At 50.1% G+C, this 24,079-nt stretch overlaps 1 protein-coding gene across 4 annotated transcripts in view; it reads left to right on the plus strand.

Moving 5' to 3' along the window:
* Positions 1-24,079, plus strand: part of CSMD2 (CUB and Sushi multiple domains 2) — a 287,236-nt gene that overhangs the window by 242,550 nt on the left and 20,607 nt on the right. For all 4 annotated transcript variants that reach the window (XM_068172583.1, XM_068172582.1, XM_068172581.1 and 1 more), the window contains 15 exons: positions 584-653; positions 2,960-3,076; positions 3,857-4,066; positions 6,646-6,834; positions 7,825-8,002; positions 8,574-8,719; positions 9,765-9,845; positions 11,065-11,178; positions 11,695-11,883; positions 12,515-12,661; positions 13,294-13,482; positions 16,211-16,396; positions 17,222-17,416; positions 19,331-19,504; positions 21,325-21,498. In XM_068172583.1, the coding sequence (XP_068028684.1) occupies positions 584-653; positions 2,960-3,076; positions 3,857-4,066; positions 6,646-6,834; positions 7,825-8,002; positions 8,574-8,719; positions 9,765-9,845; positions 11,065-11,178; positions 11,695-11,883; positions 12,515-12,661; positions 13,294-13,482; positions 16,211-16,396; positions 17,222-17,416; positions 19,331-19,504; positions 21,325-21,498 (2,359 nt within the window). The remainder of the gene's footprint in view (positions 1-583; positions 654-2,959; positions 3,077-3,856; positions 4,067-6,645; positions 6,835-7,824; positions 8,003-8,573; positions 8,720-9,764; positions 9,846-11,064; positions 11,179-11,694; positions 11,884-12,514; positions 12,662-13,293; positions 13,483-16,210; positions 16,397-17,221; positions 17,417-19,330; positions 19,505-21,324; positions 21,499-24,079) is intronic.

A 24,079-nucleotide genomic window follows, 5' to 3' on the forward strand; every position in this document is an offset into this window, starting at 1 on the left:
CCAAGGCAGAAAGACAAAACCCATTCCAGAGCTCCAAGCTGGGGGTCTGAGGTTCCTGTCCTGTCTTGGTTCTTCCTGGGAGCCAAGGTTGAAACCAGCTCTTGGAGACACATTTTTATCAACAAAGTTTAGTCCCTGTCTGAGGGGGAGGATTCAGAGATGGTTGAATTACCTCACTATTTATGTCTGTAATGGTGATTTTTGTCAATTATGCTAATTTGCTACATTTGTAGAACTGTAACTTTGTATTCACCTCCCTTGCAGGGGTGAGCATTTAATGGACATTTTTCCATATCTTCCCTTGGACTCCTCCAAAAAAGACCAGCCTTTAGATTGCCTCCTACACTAATATTATCTCCAAAGATAATATCCAAGTGTGAAAGATTATCTCCAAAGCCAGTTGTTTTATTCCTAGATTCTTTAAGACATCACTTTTTCTGGCATCCCAGACATGACAGGCATCTCCCTCTGGATCAGATCCATCTTGCAAGGATTTTTTTTTCCTGCCAGGACAGGGAGAAGGCTCTCCCCCTTGTTTTTCCATCCACCCCAAAAACCCCTGTGTTGTTTTCCATCCCTGCAGGGCCACTCCCACATCTCCTGCATGCCGGGCACGGTGCGCCGCTGGAATTACCCTCCACCCCTCTGCATCGGTAGGAATCAACTTCTTTCTGCCTGGCTGATATTTATAACAATTCCCTAAAAAAAAAAAAAAAAAAAAAACCAAAAAAAAAACCCCAAAAAAAACCCCAAGGATAAAGAGCTGATTTAGATTGGTTCTGCACGTTTGGGAAAGCATTGGTTGCCAGGAAAATTGTGCCTGAGAAGTCCCCGTGGCTGCCTGAGTGCTTTGTTTTGGATGTTAGAGATGTGGCTGTAGCACACAATGTGAAACACAGAATTATCCCCCCTCAACACAAAACCGTTCAAGAGGAAAAACCTAAAATTTCCTCGTGCTGGAAGCAGGTTGGTTTTATGGCTTGAGGGTTTTTTCCATGTGAAGCGTGGTTTATTTTATGGAATGCAGATGATACCACCAAAGCTGCTTCTTTCACTGGGGCCTGGTCTCTCCCAGGATCACTCTGCTGTCCAGCAGGTGACCACAGGTCACTTGTCCAGGTGCCTGTTTACCCTCAGATCTGTTCAGATGTTCAGGCCTGGAAAGGACTGGACATTCCACTTTCCCTGTAGAAGAGGCCTGGAGGTGAAGGGAACTTGCAGGAGGTTTTTAAAATTATTTTCAGTCATTTGCTTTTTAGCAAATGTAGATGTTTATATTCATATTGCACATTTTGCAGCTCTGAGAGAGACATTTATGCATTTAATAGCTTTAGTTAACAGTTATTTTGGGCTCCTGCTGTTCCAGCTTACATCATTTGGCTTTAAAGTAATTATAAGAGCCAACAGTTCTTTTATCTGATGATCTGCAGGCCAGGAATAAATAGAGAGATATTTCCAGGAGAATGACTGAGCTAAAGGACCCGTTCCCTTGGGAGCTGCTCTGAATGGAAGCAGAAGTCCTTGGGCTCAGCTGGGAGATCCCAGCATGGAGGAGGATCCCAAAAGCTGGCAAGCAACAAGTTTGGTTCTTTGAATCAGCACCAGCCTCCCAGCCCAGCAGGATTTTGGCTGCTTGGGCTGTGCCTGTCTTTTCACCTCCCTGGGAAAGGTCAGGCAGCTGCAGAGAGGCAGAAACACATCTGGAGCCAGGAGTGACTGTCACCTTTGTGGGTGTGACAGTCCTGGGGCTCTGTCCTGTGTCCACCAGAGCTCCTGCTCCAAGCACAGTTTGTAACTGTGCTGATTTTCTCCTGGTCTACTTCCTCCAGCTGCTGGGCTTCTAAATAATTCAGAAGCAGTTCTATTAAAGAGTCATTAGGAGGAAAAAGAAAGAGAAATCTTGAGGGAGAAACCTTGTTAGGAGCAAGTCTGGGATAATGAGATATTGGCCGAAGAGCCTGTGCCTGGCTGTCACAACGTGTGAGGAGAACACCTGGCTGGATTCAGCTGGGTGCTGCTGCTGGGACCAGGTGGAGGTCATCCAGATAAGCATGAGAAGGTGCTGTCAGTGTTTAAATTTCATGTGATGCCTTTTGTAAACATATTTTTGGGCTGTCGTGGCTGGCAGTCGGCTGCAGGCAGTGAGCAAACACTCTGTGCTGGATTTATCAGTGACAGACTGTCCAGAGATTGGCAGCTGGGGCAGGAAAAAAAAAGAGGAGGCTGGAGTCAAAATAGGATCACTCAGGTTGCTATTGGACACAAAATGAGTACACAGAAGTTTGGTAAGTTTAAAAGAGAAAAAGACTAAGTTTTATTCAAACATCTGGTATTTATAGAATTCTAAAGGTGGCTGTGGATTGGAGGATGGAATTATCACCTCTCCAATTGCACTGGTTTAAAGATCCATGAATTATTTCTCTCTACCCACAGAGAAATGTGTAAACTATTTTATTTACACATGAAATTGTGTGGGAACTCTGACTCTCAAATATGTAAACATTATCAGAAGGTTAAAGAAGTTTTATGAGAACTTTAAATCTTTCAAAAGAACTATAAAAGAAAACTTACCACTTTTAAAAATTAGGGCAACATACTCAGCTTCTTCACAGTCATTTTTCGAGCTGGTCAAGGTTTCGAGCAGGTGCTGGTGCCTGGTTTGATGCCGTGTCTGTGGGCAGAGCAGGTGTCCATCCCCTCTCTCACTGCTCAGATCTGGCCTTCCTTCTGTGGTGGCCCAAACTGGATCCCTGGGCTCGGTCTTCATCTCCAAAGGGCAGGAGAAAGGCACATCCATTCCTGATGTGACCATGCCTGGAAACTTGGTGCTGGTTCCTTTTTCGCAGCTGAGTCTTTAATTCCTTGATTTCCCGTGGGCCTCACCCAGACAGACCCCTCAGGGATCCTGGAAGGGATCCTGTGACTGGATCCTGGCCATGAACCCTGTTGTTTTTTCCAGCCCAGTGTGGAGGAACAGCAGAAGAGATGGAAGGAGTGCTCCTGAGCCCAGGCTTCCCAGGAAATTATCCCAGCAACCTGGACTGCACGTGGAGGATCCTGCTGCCAGTGGGGTTCGGTGAGAAAGCTGCGTTGGGGTTGGTGCTGTCACAGAAGGGGGGGTGAAAAATCAGAGAATCCCTGACTGGTTTGGGTTGGGAAGGCCTCAAGATCATCTCATTCCACCCCCTGCCAGGGGAAACTATCCCAGGCTACTCCAAGCTTCATCCAGCCTGGTCTGGGAGACTCCCAGGGATCCAGGGGCAGCCACAGCTGCTCTGGGCAACCTGAGCCAGGACCTCCCCACCCTCCCAGGGAGGAATGCCTTCCTAACCTCCACTCCAAATCTCCTCTGTGTCAATTTGAAGGCACTCTGTGTCCCCAGGGCAGTTAAAATCCTGCTGAGTGCCCAGGCTGTCCTGGGCTCTGCGGGTGGGCAGTGCTGGGCTTGGTGTTGGGGTTGGAGCTGGGGTTGGGATTGGGATTGGGATTGGAACCAGGGTTAGAGCTGGGGTTGGTGCTGATGTTGGGGTTGGAGCTGGGTTTAAAGCTGGGGTTGGGGCCATGGTTGGTGCTGATGTTGGGGTTGGAGCTGCTATTGGAGCTGGGGTTGGTGCTGATGTTGGGGTTGGAGCTGGGGTTGGAGCTGCTATTGGAGCTGGGGTTGGCATTGGGATTGGAGCCGGGGTTAGTGCTGATTTTGGGGTTGGTGCTGATGTCGGTGCTGCTGTTGGAGCTGGGTTTGGTATTGGGATTAGAGCCAGGGTTAGTGCTGATGTTGGTGCTGGTGTTGAAGCTGGTGCCGGTGCAAAATCTCAGCTGCAATTTTAGAGCCAAACTCCTCCTTCCCCCACTCCAGGTGCCCACATCCAGTTCCTGAACTTCTCCACGGAGCCCAACCACGACTTTGTGGAGATCCGGAACGGGCCCTACGACACCAGCAGCGTCATCGGGCGCTTCAGCGGCGCCGAGCTGCCCGGCTCCCTCCTGTCCACCTCCCACGAGACCACGGTCTACTTCCACAGCGACCACTCCCAGAACAAACCCGGCTTCAAGCTGGAGTACCAGGGTGAGGAAGGACAATCCTGCCCTCGGGCGTGCTGGTTCTTGAGTTAATTCCGTAGTTGTTGAGTTAATTCCGTGAGGATTTAATCCAAATTAGTGGAAAGGTGTTCCAGGAAGGCCGTGCTTAATCCTGATAACTGGGATCTGTTCCCCGCCAAGGGCAAGGAACAAATGTTCCCAGAGTGCCCTGTGGCACTGAAATGCCTAGGAATTCGTTCCAGCCAGGTTCACTTCGAGCTTGGCTCGTGGGCAAGGGGAAGAGCCCTCAGAGTTGGATTTGGAATGTTGGAGCTGCTTTTCCCTCTCAGCTGAAGTCCAGGCACGTCCTGAGCTCAGCCTGCTGCAGGGTTGGGTAAATAATGAAGCAGCCAAATAATAGAACAGGCCTGGCTTGGAGGGCTGGGGTGAAAGGAGAGAAAAATTTTGTTAAAATAAAGTTTTAATCCTCAGATTTGGGGGTGATGGGGGATGAAGGTGTGTTTTCCCCAGCTGGAGTCCTCAGGCATCTCCCCTGTTTTGAACATGAATTTTTAGCCCTCAGCTCTGCCTTCTCATCTTTGGAAACCTTTTGGTCTTCCCTGCCCTCTGTGCTGAGCATGTGGGAATTCAAAGGGTGAAAGGAGAGAAAGAAGTGGTTAAAATAAAGAGGTGCCCTCAGTTTTGGGGGTAATGGGGGATGGACCTGCTTTTCCCCCAGCTGGAGTCCTTGGGCAGCTCTCCTCGTTTGAACATGAATTTTTGGCTCTGCTTGACCCCCAGCTCTACGTCCACAAATGTCCATGAAAATCTTCTGGTTTTCAGGAAAACCCCTGCCCCCCTGCCCTGGGCATGTGGGAATTCAAAGGGGCAAAGGATGCCAAGGGCAGCTCATGGATTTCACCCTGTCAGGAAGCAGCCAGGAGCCGAGTGGTCTGGGAAGGAGATCCAAGGAGTGGGAAGGAGGGAATGTGTCCCTCCAGCCAAGGGACCAGCAGGAAAAGCCTCTGCTCGTGATAAATTGAAAGCATTCATTTGGTCCTGCCTGTCTTGTTCGTGCCTGGGGTGATTCATGGGCTGCTGCACCCGGGGGACGGGCAAGGTTTTCTGGGAATTCTCCTGGAAATTGCCATGGAAATGAGCTCCAGCCAGGCTGGCCACTCATTGAGGATGCCAGGTGGAACATGGTCACTGATTGACTCCCATCCCTCATCAGGGCTGGCCACTTTGGGTTGGAAAACAAGATTTCCCAGTGGGAAGTGGAGTGTGGGGTGACTCTGGACTCCGAGGCAGTGGGATGGGGATGGAGCTCAGGGCTCCCCTCAGCCTCCAGGCAGGTCCATCAAGTATTATTTCCTTCAATTAAGTTGCTGTATGAGGAGGAAGGAGCCAAGCACATGTGGGTGAACAGAATCCCAGGATCACTAAGGCTGGAAAAGCCCTCCAAGGCACCAGAGCCCGACCTGTGTGTGAGAAATGGATTTATAAAGAATTCTCAAGACTTGATAGAAAGCTTACACAGTTTTGTACATGTGTATGCAAACACTGAGATAAGGTGTGCTGACTTAGCTGTGGAATAGAGATGACATTGCTGAGAGATTGAACTAGAAACAAGCTTTAATGAGTTTTAGAATATGGTCTTATAAAAAGAGTAGATATTTTAGAGGATTAGAACTGTGAAAGATGCATCTCTTGTGTCTCACTATTCATCGAGACTGATAATGGAATAAAATCTTTTAAAATGCCTCTCAGCTGCCCTGTCTCTGTAAAAGCTGGGAAATCCAGCACCTGTGGCCAATCCCCCCTTCTCACTGAGTGCCACATCCAGCCTTTCCTTGGACACTTCCAGGAATGGGGACCCCAAACCTCCCTGGGCAGTTCCAAGGCCTGATCTTATACCCAAAGTGGAGTTGGAGCATGGGAGAGCACAGAATCCCAGGATGATTGAGGGTGGAAAAGCCCATCCAGTCCAAGCTGTGCCCGATCCCCGCCTTGTCACTGAGTGCCACCTGTGGCAGGCACATTCTTCTCTCAGGATTTTTTCATAGAGGAGCACAGAGAGAAGAAAGAGAAAACAATTTCTATTTCTGCTCCTTGTTTTTCCCATGTGGAATGTGCTAGGAGAATTGTTCCCCTGGGGTGATGGCTTGGTTAGGTTCTGGTGAGGATTGTTTGAGCTGGTGGCCAATCCAACCCACCTGTGGCTGCACTCTCAGAGAGGGGCACGAGTTGTGAGGAGTTAGATATGGGAGTTAGAACAATTAGGTTTGTAGTTTTAGTATCTCCTTTAAATGGTATATTAATGTGTTATAGCACAGTTATAATAAAGAAATCATTCAGCCTTCTGAACTGGAGTCACACATCAGCATTTCTTCCCACCGGGATCACCTGCATTTACAATAGACCTCCAGCCCTTCCTTGGACACCTCCAGGAACAGGGACTCCATTCCTCCCTGGGCACTCCCTTCCAACCCTTTCCATGGAGAAATTCCTCCTGAAATCCATCCTGCCCCTCCCCTGGCACAGCCTGAGACCATTTCTCCTTATCCTCTCCCTTTTCCCTGGGAAATGAAACACCATTTGTGTTTCCACCTTGTGTTTCCCCAGCCTACGAGCTGCAGGAATGCCCCGACCCGGAGCCTTTTGCCAACGGAGTGGTGAGAGGAGCTGGCTACAACGTTGGCCAGTCCATCTCCTTCGAGTGCCTGCCTGGCTACCAGCTGATCGGCCACCCCGTGCTCACGTGCCAGCATGGCACCAACAGGAACTGGGATCACCCCCTGCCCAGGTGTGAAGGTATGGCCTGGCCTCACCTGGCCACGGCACTTCAGCTCCTCGGCACGGGGCTGGATTTGCTCTGGGAGCGAAGGCGTGGCTGGGAATGTGCTCTTGGTGTGAAATGTGGTCTCCAGGAGGTATTTTGGTGAATTTTTTTGGGGCGTTTCGGAGCCAAAGGGCAGCTTCTGAGTGGGGTTTGAGTCTTGGGATGTGGGTGAGGAGCATCTGTGTCTCTCAGCTCCCTGCTGGAGCTGTTATTTCTGTGTGACATAGTCCAGGGGCCTTGGAGTGATAATTCCTTGCTACTTTATTCCCTCAACAACATCCAGCTTCCATTAATCTAGCTCTGATGAATAAAAATAGTCGCTGGTTAAAGAGCCTGGCAGCTCTGAGGACTCTGTGTGTGCCCCTGTGTGTCTCCCTCATGGTCATCTCCAAAATGATCCAGCTGGGAGATCCTCAGGAAACTTCCAAGGTGGTTTTTTTTTTCTGAAAATTGTGCTCAGAGGACTCTGCAGGCTGAAAATTTACATTCCAGGCATCCAAACTCACCCAAATTCTCTTTTCCAACCCCCTTGTGGCTGTTTCAGCCTTTCACCCCTCAGGCTGGTGGCCGGAATTCTGTGGGATTTACTTCCAGAAGGGTTTCAGATCAACCTTTAAGAGTTCAGACCTGCTTATTGAAGATTTCCCAGCCCATTTCCCAGGAGCACTGACCTTTATCCCAGCACTGGCTGTGCAGGAGCTGTGGAAGGAGGGAGAGGGGATGATGTTTGCCCTCTTGTAAGTCCTTGAACCCCAGAGAACACAAAGAGCTGAATCCTCTGCTGCTCTTTCAGTGCTTGTAGCAGAGAGGAATTATTTGAGGCAAATTAGGCCAAGATCTGGATCTTCCTATAGGCAGAATTGTTACCTTTGTATCAAAAAAAAAGGAATAAAAATGGGATATAATGATGTTTTAGGGGATATTTCCTCACTGGGTTGGTGTTTCTCTCTGCTCCCCTGCAGTGCCTTGTGGGGGCAATGTCACTGCCCAGAACGGGACAGTTTACTCTCCTGGCTTCCCCAACCAATACCCAAATTCCCAGGATTGCACCTGGCTCCTGACAGTGCCTGTGGGATATGGGATCCACCTGAACTTCACCCTGCTGCAGACAGAGCCCTACAACGACTTCATCACCGTCTGGTGGGTGCAGAGGGTCAGGAGTCACCCCAAGGACTCATTTTGGGAAATCCTCCTGGCTTTGAAATAGCAGCAACTGGGAGTGGGATCCCCTTTGCAGGCTGGGAGCTTCCTGGTGTTTTGGAGAAGAAAAATTTAATTTTTTTTTGAGCTTTCTTTTAATATGAATAAATTAAAATATTATTTACGCATAATAATGGAGTTTATCAACTTCAGGCAGTCAGGGGAGCTCTGATTAATGAGTTTGTGACCAAATTTTGAGCTTGTAGCATTCAAAGTCTGACCTTCAGAATATTCCTGTGTCTGCTGGGCAAACAGGGAGTGAAATTCCTTTGGGAAACAGGTCCCAATTCCTCCATTTCTGAGGTTAAAAGTGAAATTTGCATTTCTGATTGTCAGCTGGGAGCCAGGAGAGGTTGTAGGGGATAAACTGGAGCAGGGGGTCAGAAATGTGGATTTGGGAAAGGGAGGATAAAGGAAGGGAGGAGTCCTTGGGCATGCAGAGCAGGAGGAGGTCAGGTTCCTAGGCTTAAATCCTTGGGAAAATCCATTTTCCTTGTGTTCCTGCCATCAGGGATGGGCCCCAGCAAACAGCCCCCCAGCTGGGGGTGTTCACAGGCAACTCAGCCAAGAAATCTGCCCAGAGCTCCTCCAACCAGGTCCTGCTGAAGTTCCACAGCGACGCCGCCAACGGAGGCATCTTCGCCATCTACTTCTATGGTCTGTGCTGCTGCATTCCTGCCATGGGAAATGCTGGGAATATTGGGGAATGCTGCTGGGGAAATGCCAAAAAATACCCTTTTACCCCAAGTTTTCCACAGAGTTTTTCAGCCCAGATTTTTTTAAATGAAGTTTTTCAGGCCAGGTTTCCCCAGGAAGTTTTTCGGCCCAGTTTTTTAACATGAAGTTTATCAAACCAGTTTTTTCCCAGGAAGTTTTTCAGCTCAGTTTTTCTCCAGGAAGTTTTTCAAACCAGTTTTTCCGGCCAGTTTTTTTCCACAAAGTCTTTCAAACCAGTTTCATCCAGGAAGTTTTTCAGCCCAGATTCTTCCAGGAATTTTTTCAGCCCAGGTTTCCCCATGAAATTTTCCAGCCCAATTTTTGCCACAAGATTTTTCAAAAGAGTTTTTTGTTTCCCCATAGAGTTTTTCACTCCAGTTTTTTGCAGGAAGTTTTCCAGCCCAGTTTTTTCCACAAAGTTTTGCAAATTTTGCCCTTTTTCACCTTCCCTGAGCACTGACTTGGACCTTGCTCAGGTCACTCTGAGAACTCTAGGGATTTCCAGCTGGAAACATTCTCACTCCTGGAATTCTTTGTGGAAGAAATCACTAATTTCAAGTTAAAAAAAAAAAAGAATCAGTGATTTTTGAGATCGTTGTCCAAGGGATGGGATTCCCTGGATAATTATTTTCATTTCTGAGGTGCTGGAGCAGCCTGAGACTCTCCCTGCTGGGAGAGGCCGCCAAGATCCTTTTTCAGCATCCCAAAAAGTGCTGGTGACATTCCCAAAGGAAAAACACTGTCCAGGAGCACCCAGAATCTTCCTGTTGGGGTGGAAGAAACGTCAGGATACAAATTCCTGCCTTCATCTCTGTAGGATTTGTGGGGGGAAAGGCCTGGTTGGATTTTGCCAATTCTGTTTCGTTCTGGAGAGGGAGGATTTTCCTTGTGGGGAGGGAGGATTTTCCTTGTGGGGAGGGAGGAAATTTTGCTGATTCCACCGTGGCTGCCCTCAGGACGTGCTGCTCTTCCCTTGCTTTCCCAGCTTTCCAGCTTTTCCGCTGCCAGCCTCCCACCATCGTTCCAAACGCCGAGATCATCACGGAGAACGAGGAGTTCAACATAGGTAAAACCTTCCCTCCTCCTCCTCATCCTCATTCCCACCTCTCCAGCTCCTGGGAATGCTTTTTTCCCTCCCCAATCCTGGCTTTCCAGGAGGGTTTTCCATAGGAGCTCAACATCAAATGCAGCATCCAGATGTTCCCGTTGTTCCCAGCCTTTTTTTTTCCCTGGAAAAATAGGGGTTTTTGGGAGAGATTTGAGTCTGTTTGCAATCTCTGAGGAATCTTTGGGAATAATAATATTTCTCAGGTGTTGCACATGAAGATTTGGAGCCTTGATTCTGCTTTTTGGGGATCTTTCAGTTTTTTTGTTATTTTTTTTTTCTGTCATCCACATTTTGAAGTGGCTGCAGCCAGGATTTTTCTTGGAGCAGCTTCTCACCCTGGCTGCTCTCTTTGAGGGGAGTCTGCACCTGGAATAATTCCCAAATCTGGTGTGGTGACAGGAGTTTATCCCAGAGTAACTGCAGCATGGCTTTCCGAGCCTTTTATTTCTGATTTACATATGTTATCCCTGCATTTCCCCTTCTATCCCTGCATTTCCCCTTTTTACTCCTGTATTTACCCTTTCTTTTCTGTACCTACCCGTTTTATTTCTTTATTTACCCTTTGTATTCCAATATTTTCCCCTTTATCTCTGCATTTCCCCCTTTTATCCTTTCATTTCCCCTTTTATCCCTCTGTTTCCCCCTTTTATTCCTGCAATTCCCCCTTTTTATCCCTCTATTTCTCCTTTTTTCCCTCTATTTCCCCCTTTTATCTCTCTATTTTCCCCCTTTATCTCTGCAATTCCCATTTTTATCCCTGCATTTCCCATTTTATCCCCTTATTTCCTCCTTTTATCCCTCTGTTTCCCCCTTTATCCCTCTATTTTCCCCCTTTTATTCCTGCATTTCCCCTTTTTCCCCTCTATTTCCCCCTTTTATCCCTCTATTTCCCATTTTATCCCTCCATTTCCCCCTTTTATCCCTCTAATTCATCTGCAATTCCCCCTTTATCGCTGCATTTATTGTTTTATCCCTCTATTTCTCCCTTTTATCCCTGTATTCCCCCTTTTATCCCTCCATTTCCCCTTTTATCCCTCCATTTCCCCTTTTATCCCTCTATTTCCCCTCTTACCTCTGCAATTCCCCATTTTACCCCTCTATTCCACCTTTTATCCCATGATTTCCCTATTTTTTGGTGCATTTCCCCCTCCCATCCCTGTTTTCCATCCCTTCCCAGGTGACATCATCAGGTACCGGTGCCTTCCCGGCTTCACCCTGATTGGGAACGAAATCCTCACCTGCAAACTGGGCACCCACCTGCAGTTTGAGGGACCCCCACCCACCTGTGAAGGTAAAGCTTCCATAAATCCCAGATTTCCCAGCTCGGGGAAGGAGCTGGGGGAGGATTTTTGGCACAATTTTTCATCCTTGGGGTTAATTTTCCCATCTGCAGGAGTGTGGGGGTGTGGGAGGAGGGAGTGAGACCCACCCTGAGCAGGAATTGGAGTTCTCATGTGCCCGTTAACAATTCCATGGGATGAGCTGTGCTTCCAGCTTTTGTTCTAACAAGGTTTCCAGGGATTCCTGGAGAGGTTTTTGTGCCTCAGGAGGGTTCTGGTTGTGGTGCTGCTCGTTTAGGGAGAGGTGTGAGCTGAGGCCGAGGCAGTGGGAATGGTTTGTTGGCTTTGCTGCTTTTTGCTCCTTTCTTTAAGTGTGACAATTGTTGGGATTTGTTGGATTTTGGGATTCTTTGAGCCCCAGGGATCGAGTGCAGGGGTCGTGCTCTGCCTTAAGCTGGCTCATCAGGACAGACCTTGTGCTTCCATCCTTCCTCTGAAAAACCAGGAATGTTCATTTCCATTCCCAGTGCACTGCCCCATGAACCAGCTGATGACGGATTCCACCGGGGTGATCCTGAGCCAGAGCTTCCTGGGAAGTTACCCCCACTTCCAGACCTGCTCTTGGGTGGTGAAGGTGGAGCCAGGCTACAACATCTCCCTCACCATCGAGTACTTCCTCAGCGAGAAGCAGTTTGATGAGTTTGAAATCTTTGATGGTAAGAGATTCACCCCTCTGGCCTGCCTTCCATCCCAAACCTTCCTGGGGTTCCATAATCCCATGGCAGTCAAGGGGAAAGGAGCATTCCAGGGCCAGATTCCCACCTGGAGCCTCCTGCAGGCCTTCCAGAAAGCTCCTCGCTGATTCCTTGCATAAGGAAATAGCTACAATTTGATTTTTTGGGGTGGATCTGAAGGATTTTTCCAAGGGGCAGGAGCTGGGAAGCTCCTGGGAGAGGGATGACAGCAGAGATTGCTGCCGGGGATGAGTTGGGAAAGTGGGAATTCTCATCCCTGAAGGCCACAGGGCACAGATTCTCCAGCCCCAGGAGTTCTTGGGAATGGGGAATGGATTCTCAGGATAAACAGTGCAGGCCACGGGAGCTGTGCTGGGGTCACCATGGGGAGCTGAGCTCCTGCATGGAGCAAATCCTGCTTTTCCTGTGATCAGCTTTGCTCCTGGATTCCCAGGAGCAGGATGTGAGCCCTGGAACTCCACAGGGAGCTGGGAGCTGCCTTTCCTCAGGGAAATCTCCCTGTGCTCCTTCCTCCTGCAGGGTCACCGAGCCCCACCAGTGGCTCCGTGGCTGCTGTGACTTTTCCCTTTTCCCTGTCCCCTCTTCCTGGCAGGTCCCTCTGGGCAGAGCCCCCTGCTGCTGTCCCTGAGTGGGAATTACTCGGCCCCTCTGACGGTCACCAGCAGCGGGAACAGCGTCTTCCTGCGCTGGTCCTCCGACCACACCTACAACAGGAAAGGCTTCAAAATCCGCTACTCCGGTGAGTCCCAGCTGCCTCTGCCAGGAGCAGGAGCAGCTCCACAGGCAGGAGAATCCATGGAATTCCTGCAGAGATCCAGCTGTCAGGGCAGGAGCTGCCAAGGCAGGGGAAGCACAAAGCTGGGCACGTTCTGAGGTTGGGAAAGGCAGGGTCTGTCCAGGAGAAGCCTTGGAGCTTTGGCTCGTGTCTCAACCACTCTGTAACAATCAGGTCCAGCATTGTGGGATCACAATCAGGAGAAATTCCAGGGAGAAACCTTGGAGCTTTGGCTCATTTCCCAACCACTCTTCAGAATCAGAAGCCTGATGTGGAGAGTCATTGATGCAGGGACTGGATATTGGGAAAGGTTTCTGGATAAGGCAGTGGAAAAGTCTGTCCAAACTTTGCTCAGCAAATGAATTAAGGAATACTTAATTACCAGGAATGACTAATAATTACTTATTCCTGGAGCTGGGTGAGGCTCAGACCAGAGCCCCTCTCTCCTTCCCCTCTTCGACTCCGTGTTTATCCATCGCCGATTTTTGTTTTGGGGTTTTTGGGGAAGCTCGATGCAATTCCTGGGAGTGGGAAGGGAATGACCCTGCTGCTGCTCATCCTGTGTCTGGTTTGCTTTTCCCTGCCCTCCTCGGCAGCTCCCTACTGCAGCCTCCCACAGCCCCCAGCACACGGGATGATCCTGAGCCACTCCGGGCTGCGCCCCGGCAGCTCCGTGCGCTTCGGCTGCGACGCCGGCTACCGCCTGGTCGGACACAGCACCACCACCTGCAGCCAGCACCCCCAGGGCCACTTCCACTGGAGGGAAGCCATCCCCCTGTGCCAAGGTGAGAGCAGGGACGGGTTGGGATCGAGTTCTGGGAGTCCCTGGAAAAGCAGTGAAAAGAAAATAATATTGGAATTCGGTAATTCTGTCTTGAGAGCTCTCAGGGTCTGGGTGTTGGGATGACCCCAAGAGTGTAAAAGTCCTTGTTCTCCCAGCCCATGCAGCCAAAGAAGGAGTTGGAGTGCATAGGATCAGCTTCTCAAGGCTGTTTATTTTCCCTCATCTATAACATTCTCTCTCTGCCCTGCTGAGCTCTGTCCAGCAGGTCGGCCATGGCATTCTGTCTGCCCTCAGGTTGGTGTTCACATTTTATCCCAAAAACTCCGTGTGCCATGTTTACAATAACGTGCCAATATCTGTCATTTATGTTGGGCAGTGTGTCTGTACCTTAAACCAACAGAAAAGTGTCACCATCACACCGAGACATGGAGGACAAGGAGAAGGAGAAGAAGGCCAGGACACACCCAAATCCCTCCATCTTGACCCCCCGAACCCCATTCTAAAAACCCCAAAATTCTACTTTTTCACCCTGTGTTAATTCAACTACCACACTACTCAAACCCTTGTGGCTTGTAATTCCTCATACAAAACTGGCAGTTTTTTCCACGGGCTAAAATGGAAGCCACAGGTGTTTTTGACTTCTTGCCAGGGTCTCCGAGCATCCTGACAGGGTCTGGAGACAGCCAGGGCAGCCAGAGGGATGTGCTGGACTCCAACAGAGAACAGGCTGGGGGCCCTGAGGGGTGATCCTCATCTCCAAGGCTTTGGGAATAGATGGCAAAGAGGGAAGGGAATGACTTGGAGCTGGAAAAGAGCAGCAGGGAAAGGGTTGGATTTTCCAGGTGCCCTCTTTTCCCTGGGAGAGCCATTGGTATTCAGCCTGGCAGCCTGTCTAGACACCAGGCCTTGGAGAGGGATTGGCCAGCCGTGAGCTCGCTGCAGTGACACTCCTGTCACCATCAGTGCCGCCAGGGATGGGCCTGATCCTGCCTCTGGAGCTGCTGACACCTCTCAGAATTCCAGCACCTGCCAGCTGCTCAGGGATCCTGCTCCATGCTGTGGCAGGAGTGGGATAAAAGCTGGGCCTTGCACAGGGAAAGACACAGGGCTCTGCTGCTGCTGCTGCTGCTGCTGCACATGCAAAGTTTGGGCTCTCCAGCTCTCTCTGGGCTCCATGTCACCAAAAGGTGACTCTTCCTGCTTTTCCAGCCCTGTTTTTGTGCACAGGGACCACTGGAAAGGCAAATGAGTTGGAGTGGCTCAGGAGCTGAGCTGGTGCTGCTCCAGGAGGGAATGGGTTTGTCTGGAAGCACAGGCAGATACTGGGATCAGGGGTTAGGGCTGTGTCTTTTGGCAGGTCCTGCTCCTCTCCCAACCCCACAGAGCCTTCAGAAGCTTCCCAGTGGAGCTTCCCAGTGGCTGCTCTTCCCTTGGGCATCCCATCCGGTCCAGACCCTGGCAGGTTCTGCTCCTCTCCCAGCCCCACAGAGCCTTTAGGAGCTTCCCAGGTGCAGGCTGCTCTTCCCTGGGCATCCCACCCTGTCCAGACAGGAGGGATGTGGATCTCCCTCTTTCCCAGAGCCAGGCTTGGAGAGGGATGGAGACCTCAGGGTGGGTTTGGGGTCAGATCTGGATTTGCTTTCCCTCCTCCTCCTCATGCTGCTGGAGAAGCAGATCTGGGGACATTTCCCAGCGCTGGCAGGGTTGGGAAAAAGGGTAACAGCATAAATAGCCATAATTCTTGGTGTATTTTGGCTGTCACCTGCCTGTCCCCTCCCTGCCCTGCCCCCAGAGGCGAGGATTCCAGCAGGAATGCTGCACAGCCTCCCCTCCGGAGCGCTGCCACCTCCAGCAACCGCCTGGCACCGCGCCTGCTTTTCCATTTTTCCCCTGAATTCCCCCCCTCTACCTCCTCAGCCATGAGGCTAAATTTAGCCTCCCTTCTGCCACAACGTAATTACACAATTTGCTGCCTTGTGTAACGCAGAAGTGCTCCTGGAGAGGGGTTTGGGGTCGGTGCTGCTGTGGGGTGTGAACACGACGCGTTCCCGCTGTCGGATCCTTTATCTCCGCCTGGAAGCTCAGAGCGCTCTGTGATGCATCTTGTGGGACAGATACTATGGGAAATGTGAGCCAGAGCCTCTTCCCGGAGAAACTGGGGTTCAGGGTTGGCTTTGCTGTTGCAAAAGCTGATCCTTTATGAAGGGTGGGCACTCCCCACAGTGTCTGTAGGAAAGGTTGGGATCTGGGATTTCGGTTTGGGATAAAAACCAGCAGCTCCCTGATTTTTTTTTTTTTTTTTTTTTTTTTTTTGGGGGGGGGGCATGTGTTTTTGTTGTCTTATTTTTAAAAGTGTTAAGTTTCCAGATGTCGCTATTGGACATGAAATGAGTACACAGAAGCTTGGTAAGTTTAAAAGGGAAAAAATAGAGAGTTTTATTTGAACATCTGGTATTTATAGAATTCCAAAGGTGACCGTGGATTGGAGGATGGAATTGCCACCTCTCCAACCACACTGGTTAAGCTAACAGTCTATCAGTTCTCTCCTCCCACAAAGAAGAATGCAAAACAATCATTATTTACATGAACAGTGTGTGAGAAAATTCAGTAGAAATATGTAAACATCAGAAGGGTAAACAAGCTTTATGAGAACTTTAAAACTTTCGAAAGAACTGTAAAAGAAAACTTAACACTTTTTAAAATCAGGGCAACATGTTTTCTCTTCCCAGCTCTCTCCTGTGGAGTTCCCAGAGCCCCGAGGAACGGGGTTGTCTTCGGGAAGGAGTACACTGTGGGCACCAAGGCTGTGTACCAGTGCAACCAGGGCTTCCAGCTGCAGCCGGGCGCCGAGCCCAGCACCGAGTGCCTGCAGGAGGGAGTCTGGAGCAATGGGAACCAGCCCCCTCTGTGCCTGGGTGAGTGGGGACTTGGGCTGCCCAGACAGCAGTGATGCCTTTTGGGGCTACCTAAAAACACAGGCCAGACAAAATTAGTAAGTAAAAAGCAGTTGTGTTTAAGTTTGGGGCATTTGCATATTGGGGGTTCATCTTCCGATTACAGCTTCAGGTAACAAATTTGCCCCAAGTTTGCTCCCCCCAACCCACTTTTGTTTACATTTCTCAGAGCCTGAGGCAGTGAGGTGTCCTTGATTCCCATTTTATGATTCCAACACCATTGCCAAGGGGTTTTTCTATTTGGATTTCAGGCAACATCACCACTTACAAGATCATCCGCAAAGTTTTCCTTTCAATTCTCAACCACAGCCCCACCAGGGGATACACCCCTCATTAAAAACCCACCACACCTGGATTCTTTTGGGGGGTTGAAACCTCACTTAACTGTTGCTATTGGACACGAAGTGAGTACACAGAAGTTTGTAAGTTTAAAAGAGAAAAAGAGCTAATTTTATTTCTGACCTCACAATATACAGAATTCCAAAAGTGACAGTGGATTGGAGGATGGGATTGCCACCTCTCCAACCACACTGGTCAAACCAACAGTCCATGAATTCTCTCCCCCCACAAAGAAGAATGCAAATCATTATTTACATGAACAGCGCGTGACAACTCCAGTAGAAATATGTAAGCATCAGAATGCGTAGAAAACTTATAAAAGAACTTTAAAACTTTCAAAAGAACTATAAAAGTAAACTTAAAAATCTTAAAAACTTTTAAAAATCAGGGCAACACTTAACCAACTCTCTGTGCCACTTTCTCTGTGCCATTTCCCCCCCCCCAAAGCCGTGACTTGCCCCGACGTGGGCAGCATCGCGGTGGAGCACGGCCGCTGGCGCCTCACCTACGAGGTGCAGTACCACTACAACGCCCAGCTGATGCTCATCTGTGACCCTGGCTACTACTACACGGGCCAGAGGGTCATCCGCTGCCAGGCCAACGGCACCTGGAGCATCGGGGAGCCCGTGCCCACCTGTAAAAGTAAGAGCAGGGACGCCCCAGGGTGGCAGCGGGGGCTGGGTTTGTGTTTGGGGGTCAGCAAATGCCAGCCCCGGGGGTTTCAGGGTGGTGCTGGTGGGTGATCTGTACCATTGGGGTACAGGGTGGGATGGTTTGGTGCAGATTTTGGGAGGAAATCCATGCCTGGGAGGGCAGGGAGGGGCTGGGATGGATTTCCCAGGGCAGTGTCACCGGGGGCTGGTTTTATGTTTGGGGTCAGCAAATCCCAGCCCTGGGGTTTCAGGATGGTGCTGGTGGGTGACCATGGATAACCAAGGAGATGGTGCCCTTTGGGTACAGGATGGGATGGTTTGGTGCAGATTTTGGGAGGAAATTCTTCCCCGTGAGGGCAGGGAGGGGCTGGGATGGATTTCCCAGGGAAGCTGTGGCTGCTGCATCCCTGGAAGTGTCCCAGTCCATGCTGGAGCAACCTGGGATAGTGGAAGGTGTCCCTGCTGTGTGGTGGGCCTTAATTACTCATGGCAGCCGCTGAGGTGCAGCGTGGTTTGGTCTGTTGGGTATTTGTGAGGTGGTTTGGTTCAGATTTTGGGGAGAAATCCTTTCCTGTGAGAGCAGGGAAGGGCTGGGATGGATTTCCCAGAGGAGCTGTGGCTGCCCCATCCCTTCCAACCCACCCCATCCCTGGAAGTGTCCCAGGCCATGTTGGAGCAAACTGGGATAATGGAAGGTGGCCCTGCAGTTGTGTGGGACTTAATTACTCCTGGCAGCAGCTGAGAAGAGAGTTGGGATGCAGGGAGTCTGGATGTGACTCCTGGTTTAATCCCAGCACTTCTCTGGGATCTCATGCCCTTCAGCTCAGCTGTTGCTGTGGGGTCCCAGCAGCTTCTCTGTCACAGCTGCTCTGAAGTCAGGGCTATTAAGGAGGAAAAATAAAGAATTCTGCTGTCAAGCCTCAGCTCTCACACAAACACCAGGTTTACAAGGGTAACAGTGTCACCTGCAAATCAAACCCCACGGGGCACACCAGCAGCTCTCAGTTGTTCTGACACCACTGCTGTGCTTTGGATCTCTCCTTTTGTCAGAGGTGGAGGGTTTTTCTCTCCAAGTGCAAACAGAGGCAGCAAAATCTCTCTTTGCCTGCTGCCTGCCTTTGTTTGTGGAGCTGTGACTGCTGGTGTGGGTGACAGATGTACTTTTCCCCCTGCCAGCTCTTCCTCTGGATCCAGGAGCAGGAGCCTGACCTCCTTTTGTTCCCTCAGCCTTATTGCCACCTAAATCCAAGTGACAGGATCTTGGCAGTGCCCCGAGGTCAGGAGCACCCAGCGGGAGCTCCAGAGGGTTTGCAGAGCTTGGAGGCAGAGAAAATGAAGATAAAATCAAGAGCTGTGAGGGGGACTTGGGTTTGCAGGGGCTCCTGCATCCCACAAACGCAGCTGGGATCTGCAGATCCTGGCATTTTGGCTTGTGGGGGAAAGCTGGGTGTCACTTTTAATTGGAAACTTTGTGCCATTTCAAGGTCAGGTTGGACAGGGCTTGGAGCAACCTGGCCTAGTGGATGTCCCCACTCATAGCCTTTAAGATCCCTTCCAGCCCACCCCATTCCATGATTCTGTGGGTTTTCTGGGAATCAGGCTTCCTGCCGCATCCAGCAATGGGCTAATGGCAGAAAAACATTCCTGTGTGAGAGAGTTCTGGTGTGAAAAAATCCTTTGGTTCCTTCCCAGCCTGTCTTTAGTGCTTCCCTCGTGTCCCGAAGCATAAATATTAACAGCTCTTATTTTTGTCACCTCGTCTAACATGGCTCTGGAATTATTACAATTCCTGGAATTATTTAATGAACTTTCCCACTCCAGCAATAAATCCTGGTTGCTGTGCCTGGATGCATTCCTTCAAAACCCAGCCTGTTCTCGCACTATCCTTTGTGATCTGTCCTAGTTATCTCCTGTGGGGACCTGCCCACCCCTCCCAACGGGAACAAGATCGGGACCCTCACCAGTTATGGGGCCACTGCCATCTTCTCCTGCAACACTGGCTACACCCTGGTGGGCTCCCGGGTCCGGGAGTGCATGGCCAACGGGCTCTGGAGCGGGGCTGAGGTCCGGTGTCTGGGTAGGTATCCCTGGGGAAACTCCTGCTGGCACCCACGTGTGGCAGCACATTTCTCTCCCTCTCAGCATTTTTCATAGAGGAGCACAGAGAGAAGAAAGAGAAAACAATTTCTATTTCTGCTCCTTGTTTTTCCCATGTGGAATGTGCTTGGAGAATTGTTCACCTGGGGTGATGGCTTGGTTGGGTTCTGGTGAGGATTGTTTGAGCCTGGTGGCCAATCCAACCCACCTGTGGCTGCACTCTCAGAGAGGGGCACGAGTTGTGAGGAGTTAGATATGGGAGTTAGAACAAGAAGGTTTGCAGTTTTAGTATCTCCTTTAAATAGTATATTAATGTGTTATAGCATAGTTATAATAAAGAAATCATTCAGCCTTCTGAACTATGTTGAACATCATCATTTCTTCCCACTGGGTTCACCTGCATTTTACAATACCCATGGGCTGTGGGAAAGGCACCTCAGGAGGGACACAGGGCTTTTAGGGACTGATATGAAGTTTGAAGTGGATGTAAAAGGGAGGCAGAGTTTGATTCCTGCATCCTCAGTAGGTGTGAGGGAGAGTTTTGGGATGGGGATGTTTGTTTATGACAGCAGAGTCTTGAGTTAACAGCCTGGAGCTGAAAGAGGACAGGTTAGGGTTGGATGTTGGGATGGATTCTTCCCTATAAACAGCAGGTGTGGATTGCCCAGAGAAGCTGGGGCTGCCACATCCCTGGAAGGAGATGTGTCCAAGGAGAGGTTGGACAGGGCTTGGAGTGACCAGGGATGGTGGAAGGTGTCCCCATGGCAGGGGTTGGAATGGGATTTAAACTCTTTTCCATCCCAAACCACTCTGTGATTCCATGGAATGAAGGCAAGAGGCAGCTCATCCCCACTGGCCTGGAGCTCCTGTCCCTCCCCGTGCCTCAGTTTCCTGGGGATAAATAAAAGGGACAATCTTTTGGGAAGCATCAAGGGAATGAAAAGCAAAAAGGAGCAGGCCTTGGTGGGGATGGGAAGGGCTCAGCTTCCCCCCACTCTCCGTGGCTGGATGCAGGAAAAAGGAATAGCAGAGGCAGCAGGGAAAAGGTTGGATTTTCCAGGTGCCCTCTTGTCCCTGTGGACAACCCTTACATTCCCTTCCAACCCAAACCAGTCTGGGCATCTCCAAACCCCATCCATGCCCAGAGAGGCTGTGGCTGCCCCATCCCTGGAAATGTCCAAGGAGAGGTTGGACAGGGTGACCAGGGATGGTGGAAGGTGTCCCTGTGGACAACCCTTACGTTCCCTTCCAACCCAACCCAATCTGGGCATCTCCAAACCCCATCCATGCCCAGAGGCTGTGGCTGCCCCATCCCTGGAAATGTCCAAGGAGAGGTTGGACAGGGTGACCAGGGATGGTGGAAGGTGTCCCTGTGGACAACCCTTACGTTCCCTTCCAACTCAAACCAGTCTGGGCATCTCCAAACCCCATCCATGCCCAGAGGCTGTGGCTGCCCCATCCCTGGAAATGTCCAAGGAGAGGTTGGACAGGGTGACCAGGGATGGTGGAAGGTGTCCCTGTGGACAACCCTTACGTTCCCTTCCAACTCAACCCAGTCTGGGCATCTCCAAACCCCATCCATGCCCAGAGGCTGTGGCTGCCCCATTCCTGGCAGTGGACAGGGTGACCAGGGATGGTGGAAGGTGTCCCTGTGGACAACCCTTATGTTCCCTTCCAACCCAAACCAGTCTGGGCTTCTCTTCACCCCAGTCCCACAGAGACCCAGGGTGCGGGCGATGCCTTTTGGAGACACCTTTGTTGGGACTCTCCAGGTGATTCCTGCTGTTTCTTCCCCTCCAGCCGGGCACTGCGGCGTGCCCAGCCCCATTGTGAACGGGCAGATCAACGGGGAGAACTACAACTACCGGGGCAGCGTGGTGTACCAGTGCCAGCCCGGCTTCCGCCTCATCGGCATGTCCGTGCGCATCTGCCAGCAGGACCACCGCTGGTCCGGGAAGACGCCTGTCTGTGTGCGTAAGTACTTGTCATTCCTTCAGCCCTGGGGGGAACATTCCAGCCAGGAGGGCGTGGAAGGGGCTGTGGAAGGGGTTTTGGGAAGGGCTGGGCAGAGCTCACACCCCCAAGGTGTGGGGTGGCCCACGTTCAGGGTGTTTTTGTATCAGAATAAATCCCACAAGACTCCGTTTTCTTCATGCAGGAAAAAAACCCTATTTTTTATTCACATAACTCATTTTTATACAGTTTTACAGACCTCCTGTGTGACTCCAGTTAGTAGTTTCTGACCAATACTTTTTTGGTTAGTAAAAGGTATTTTACTTGTCCATCAAGTCTTTCTATTCTTAATTTCTTGTGTGCATAAGTACTTGTCATTCCTTCAGCCCTGGGGGGAACATTCCAGCCAGGAGGGCGTGGAAGGGGCTGTGGAAGGGGTTGTGGGAAGGGCTGGGCAGAGCTCACACCCCCGAGGTGTGGGGTGGTCATGCACCCATGCTCAGGGTGGTTTTATATCAGACTAAATCACACAGGACTCCATTTTCTTCATGTAGGAAAAAAACCTATTTTTTATTCACATAACTCATTTTTATACAGTTTTACAGACCTCGTGTGTGATTCCAATTGGTTAGTAGCTTTCTGGCCAATTACTTTATTGGTTAGTAAAATGTATCTGAAAGGTATTTTACTTGTCCATCAAATCTTCCTATTCTCAAATTGTTTACATATTTTCTTCACTGATTCTCATGGGATAGATTTAATGTTCATGCAGGTGCTAGTTGTTTTTCACCCAGGAGAAGATTGTTATGGTAATGAACTGTCCACGCCAGGGAAATAGCTTGACAGGCCAGCCACCGATCCAACAGAGCAGGCCTGATTTTATGAGGTTTTTCTTTTATAATTTTTCTACCTTCCTGCAACATTTTGCAAGATCATCCCTGGGTCTCTCCAAGAAAAGATCCTTTGTGGTTCAAGAATTCCCCTGGATTTCTCCTTCCCAAGCCCAGCTGAAGGTGTGGAGTCAGAGGAGAGGAGACTTTTTGGGGTCAGAGGGTGTTAAAGTCAGCCACAACCCTACAAACACATCCTGGTGATCACAATCCTTGAGAGCTGTGCTCCGTGTCCCTAGGAAATCAGGATCTCTCCTCTGCTCCCCCCCAAATCACCTTGTCCAACCTCCTAGTTTATCTTCCTGGGAAATAACCCAATTAACCAACTCCCTGCAGCTCTCAGGTGTTGATATGTTGAAGCATCTTCTTATCAACGGGCAGCACCATCCGTGAATTTCATATTGTGGTGCTCCAGTTTGTTCCCATCTCTCCTGTCTGGTTTGGAGCTTCCTGTGCTGAGGCACGACAAGAACAAGATGGGAAGGAGGGAATGACCAGGCAGAATCCAGCCTGAAAACAAAAATTCAGGATTAAGTTGGCAAAGTTAGCAGTGACTCCAAAATCTGGGGGGTGTCTGAGATCCTTCTGGAGATTTTTGGGAGAAGAATGGTTGGAAAGGCTGGAATTTACTCTCATGCCCATGGCAGGGGCTGGAATGGGATGGGCTTTAAACTCCTTTCCATCCCAAACCAGTCTGGAATTCTGAGTGATTACACACATTACGCCTTGGGGGTAACAGAAATTTGGGATTGTCAATCTGAGCTCTGGTGGCAGTGAGGCATCCCAGGGCTTCATTGACCCCAGCAGCATTCCCAGTTCTCCTGGTATTTCCCCTCCCAGCCTGCTGCAGTCACCTCCTCTGTTTGATCCATGGAACTGTGGGAAGCCTTTTTTTTGTCCAGGGACAGAATCCCTCCCATTTCCAAACACGTGGGATGATATCCCAAAACCTGCTTCCTGCAGTGCTCCATATTTCTCATTTCTCCCTGTCACCAGCTTGGATCAGGAATAAATCCCAGTCCCCGTGCCCTGGGCAGTCAGATTTGTTATGGATCTTTTGTGGGAACTTCATCTTCCCTTCACTCTCCTGGTGCTGGCAGCTGTCCAGGAAAACCGAATTTGTCCTGATGGACAAACCAGGACATTCCGTGTGACAATGATCAATAAAGCTTTGTCCTCAGCTGTCCCAGGATGTCACATTCCTTAGGCAGCCAAGAATCTCCTGCTGGCTCATCCTGAGTTTCCTTTTGTGCTGTGGGAGCTGGCTGGAATCAAAGGCTCTGCCAGCAGCGGGGCTGTGCCCTCCCTGTGTCACCTGCTGAGGTGACAGCAGAGTGTTCCAGCCACTTCCCAGAAGTATTTCAGATGCTGGAATTGGCTTTGCTTCCCTGGGAGCTGCCAGACCAGCTCCTGTGCCCTTCACCTCATCCTGAGCCAACACCAACCTCAGGGAAAAAAACTTCCAGAAAAATCCTCACTTCAGGGATTTGGAAGTAAAATTTTCCTACAAAGTTTCTCCTACTTGGGCAGATTTTCATCTCTTCAGGCCCTGTGCTGGAACTCTGGTTTTCCTCCTATTTTCCCTCTGCTTCCAGGTGTAACTTTTCCCTGCAGGGAGCAGCCAGGACTGGCATGGGGAGAGAGGGAGGGAACAACAGAGTTTGAGATGCCAGGGGTGGTGTGGGATTAAGAGCAGGAGCTGGGATTTTTGG

This window comes from Anomalospiza imberbis, chromosome 25 (genome assembly GCF_031753505.1).
Source record: "Anomalospiza imberbis isolate Cuckoo-Finch-1a 21T00152 chromosome 25, ASM3175350v1, whole genome shotgun sequence".
Lineage (NCBI taxonomy): Eukaryota > Metazoa > Chordata > Aves > Passeriformes > Viduidae > Anomalospiza > Anomalospiza imberbis.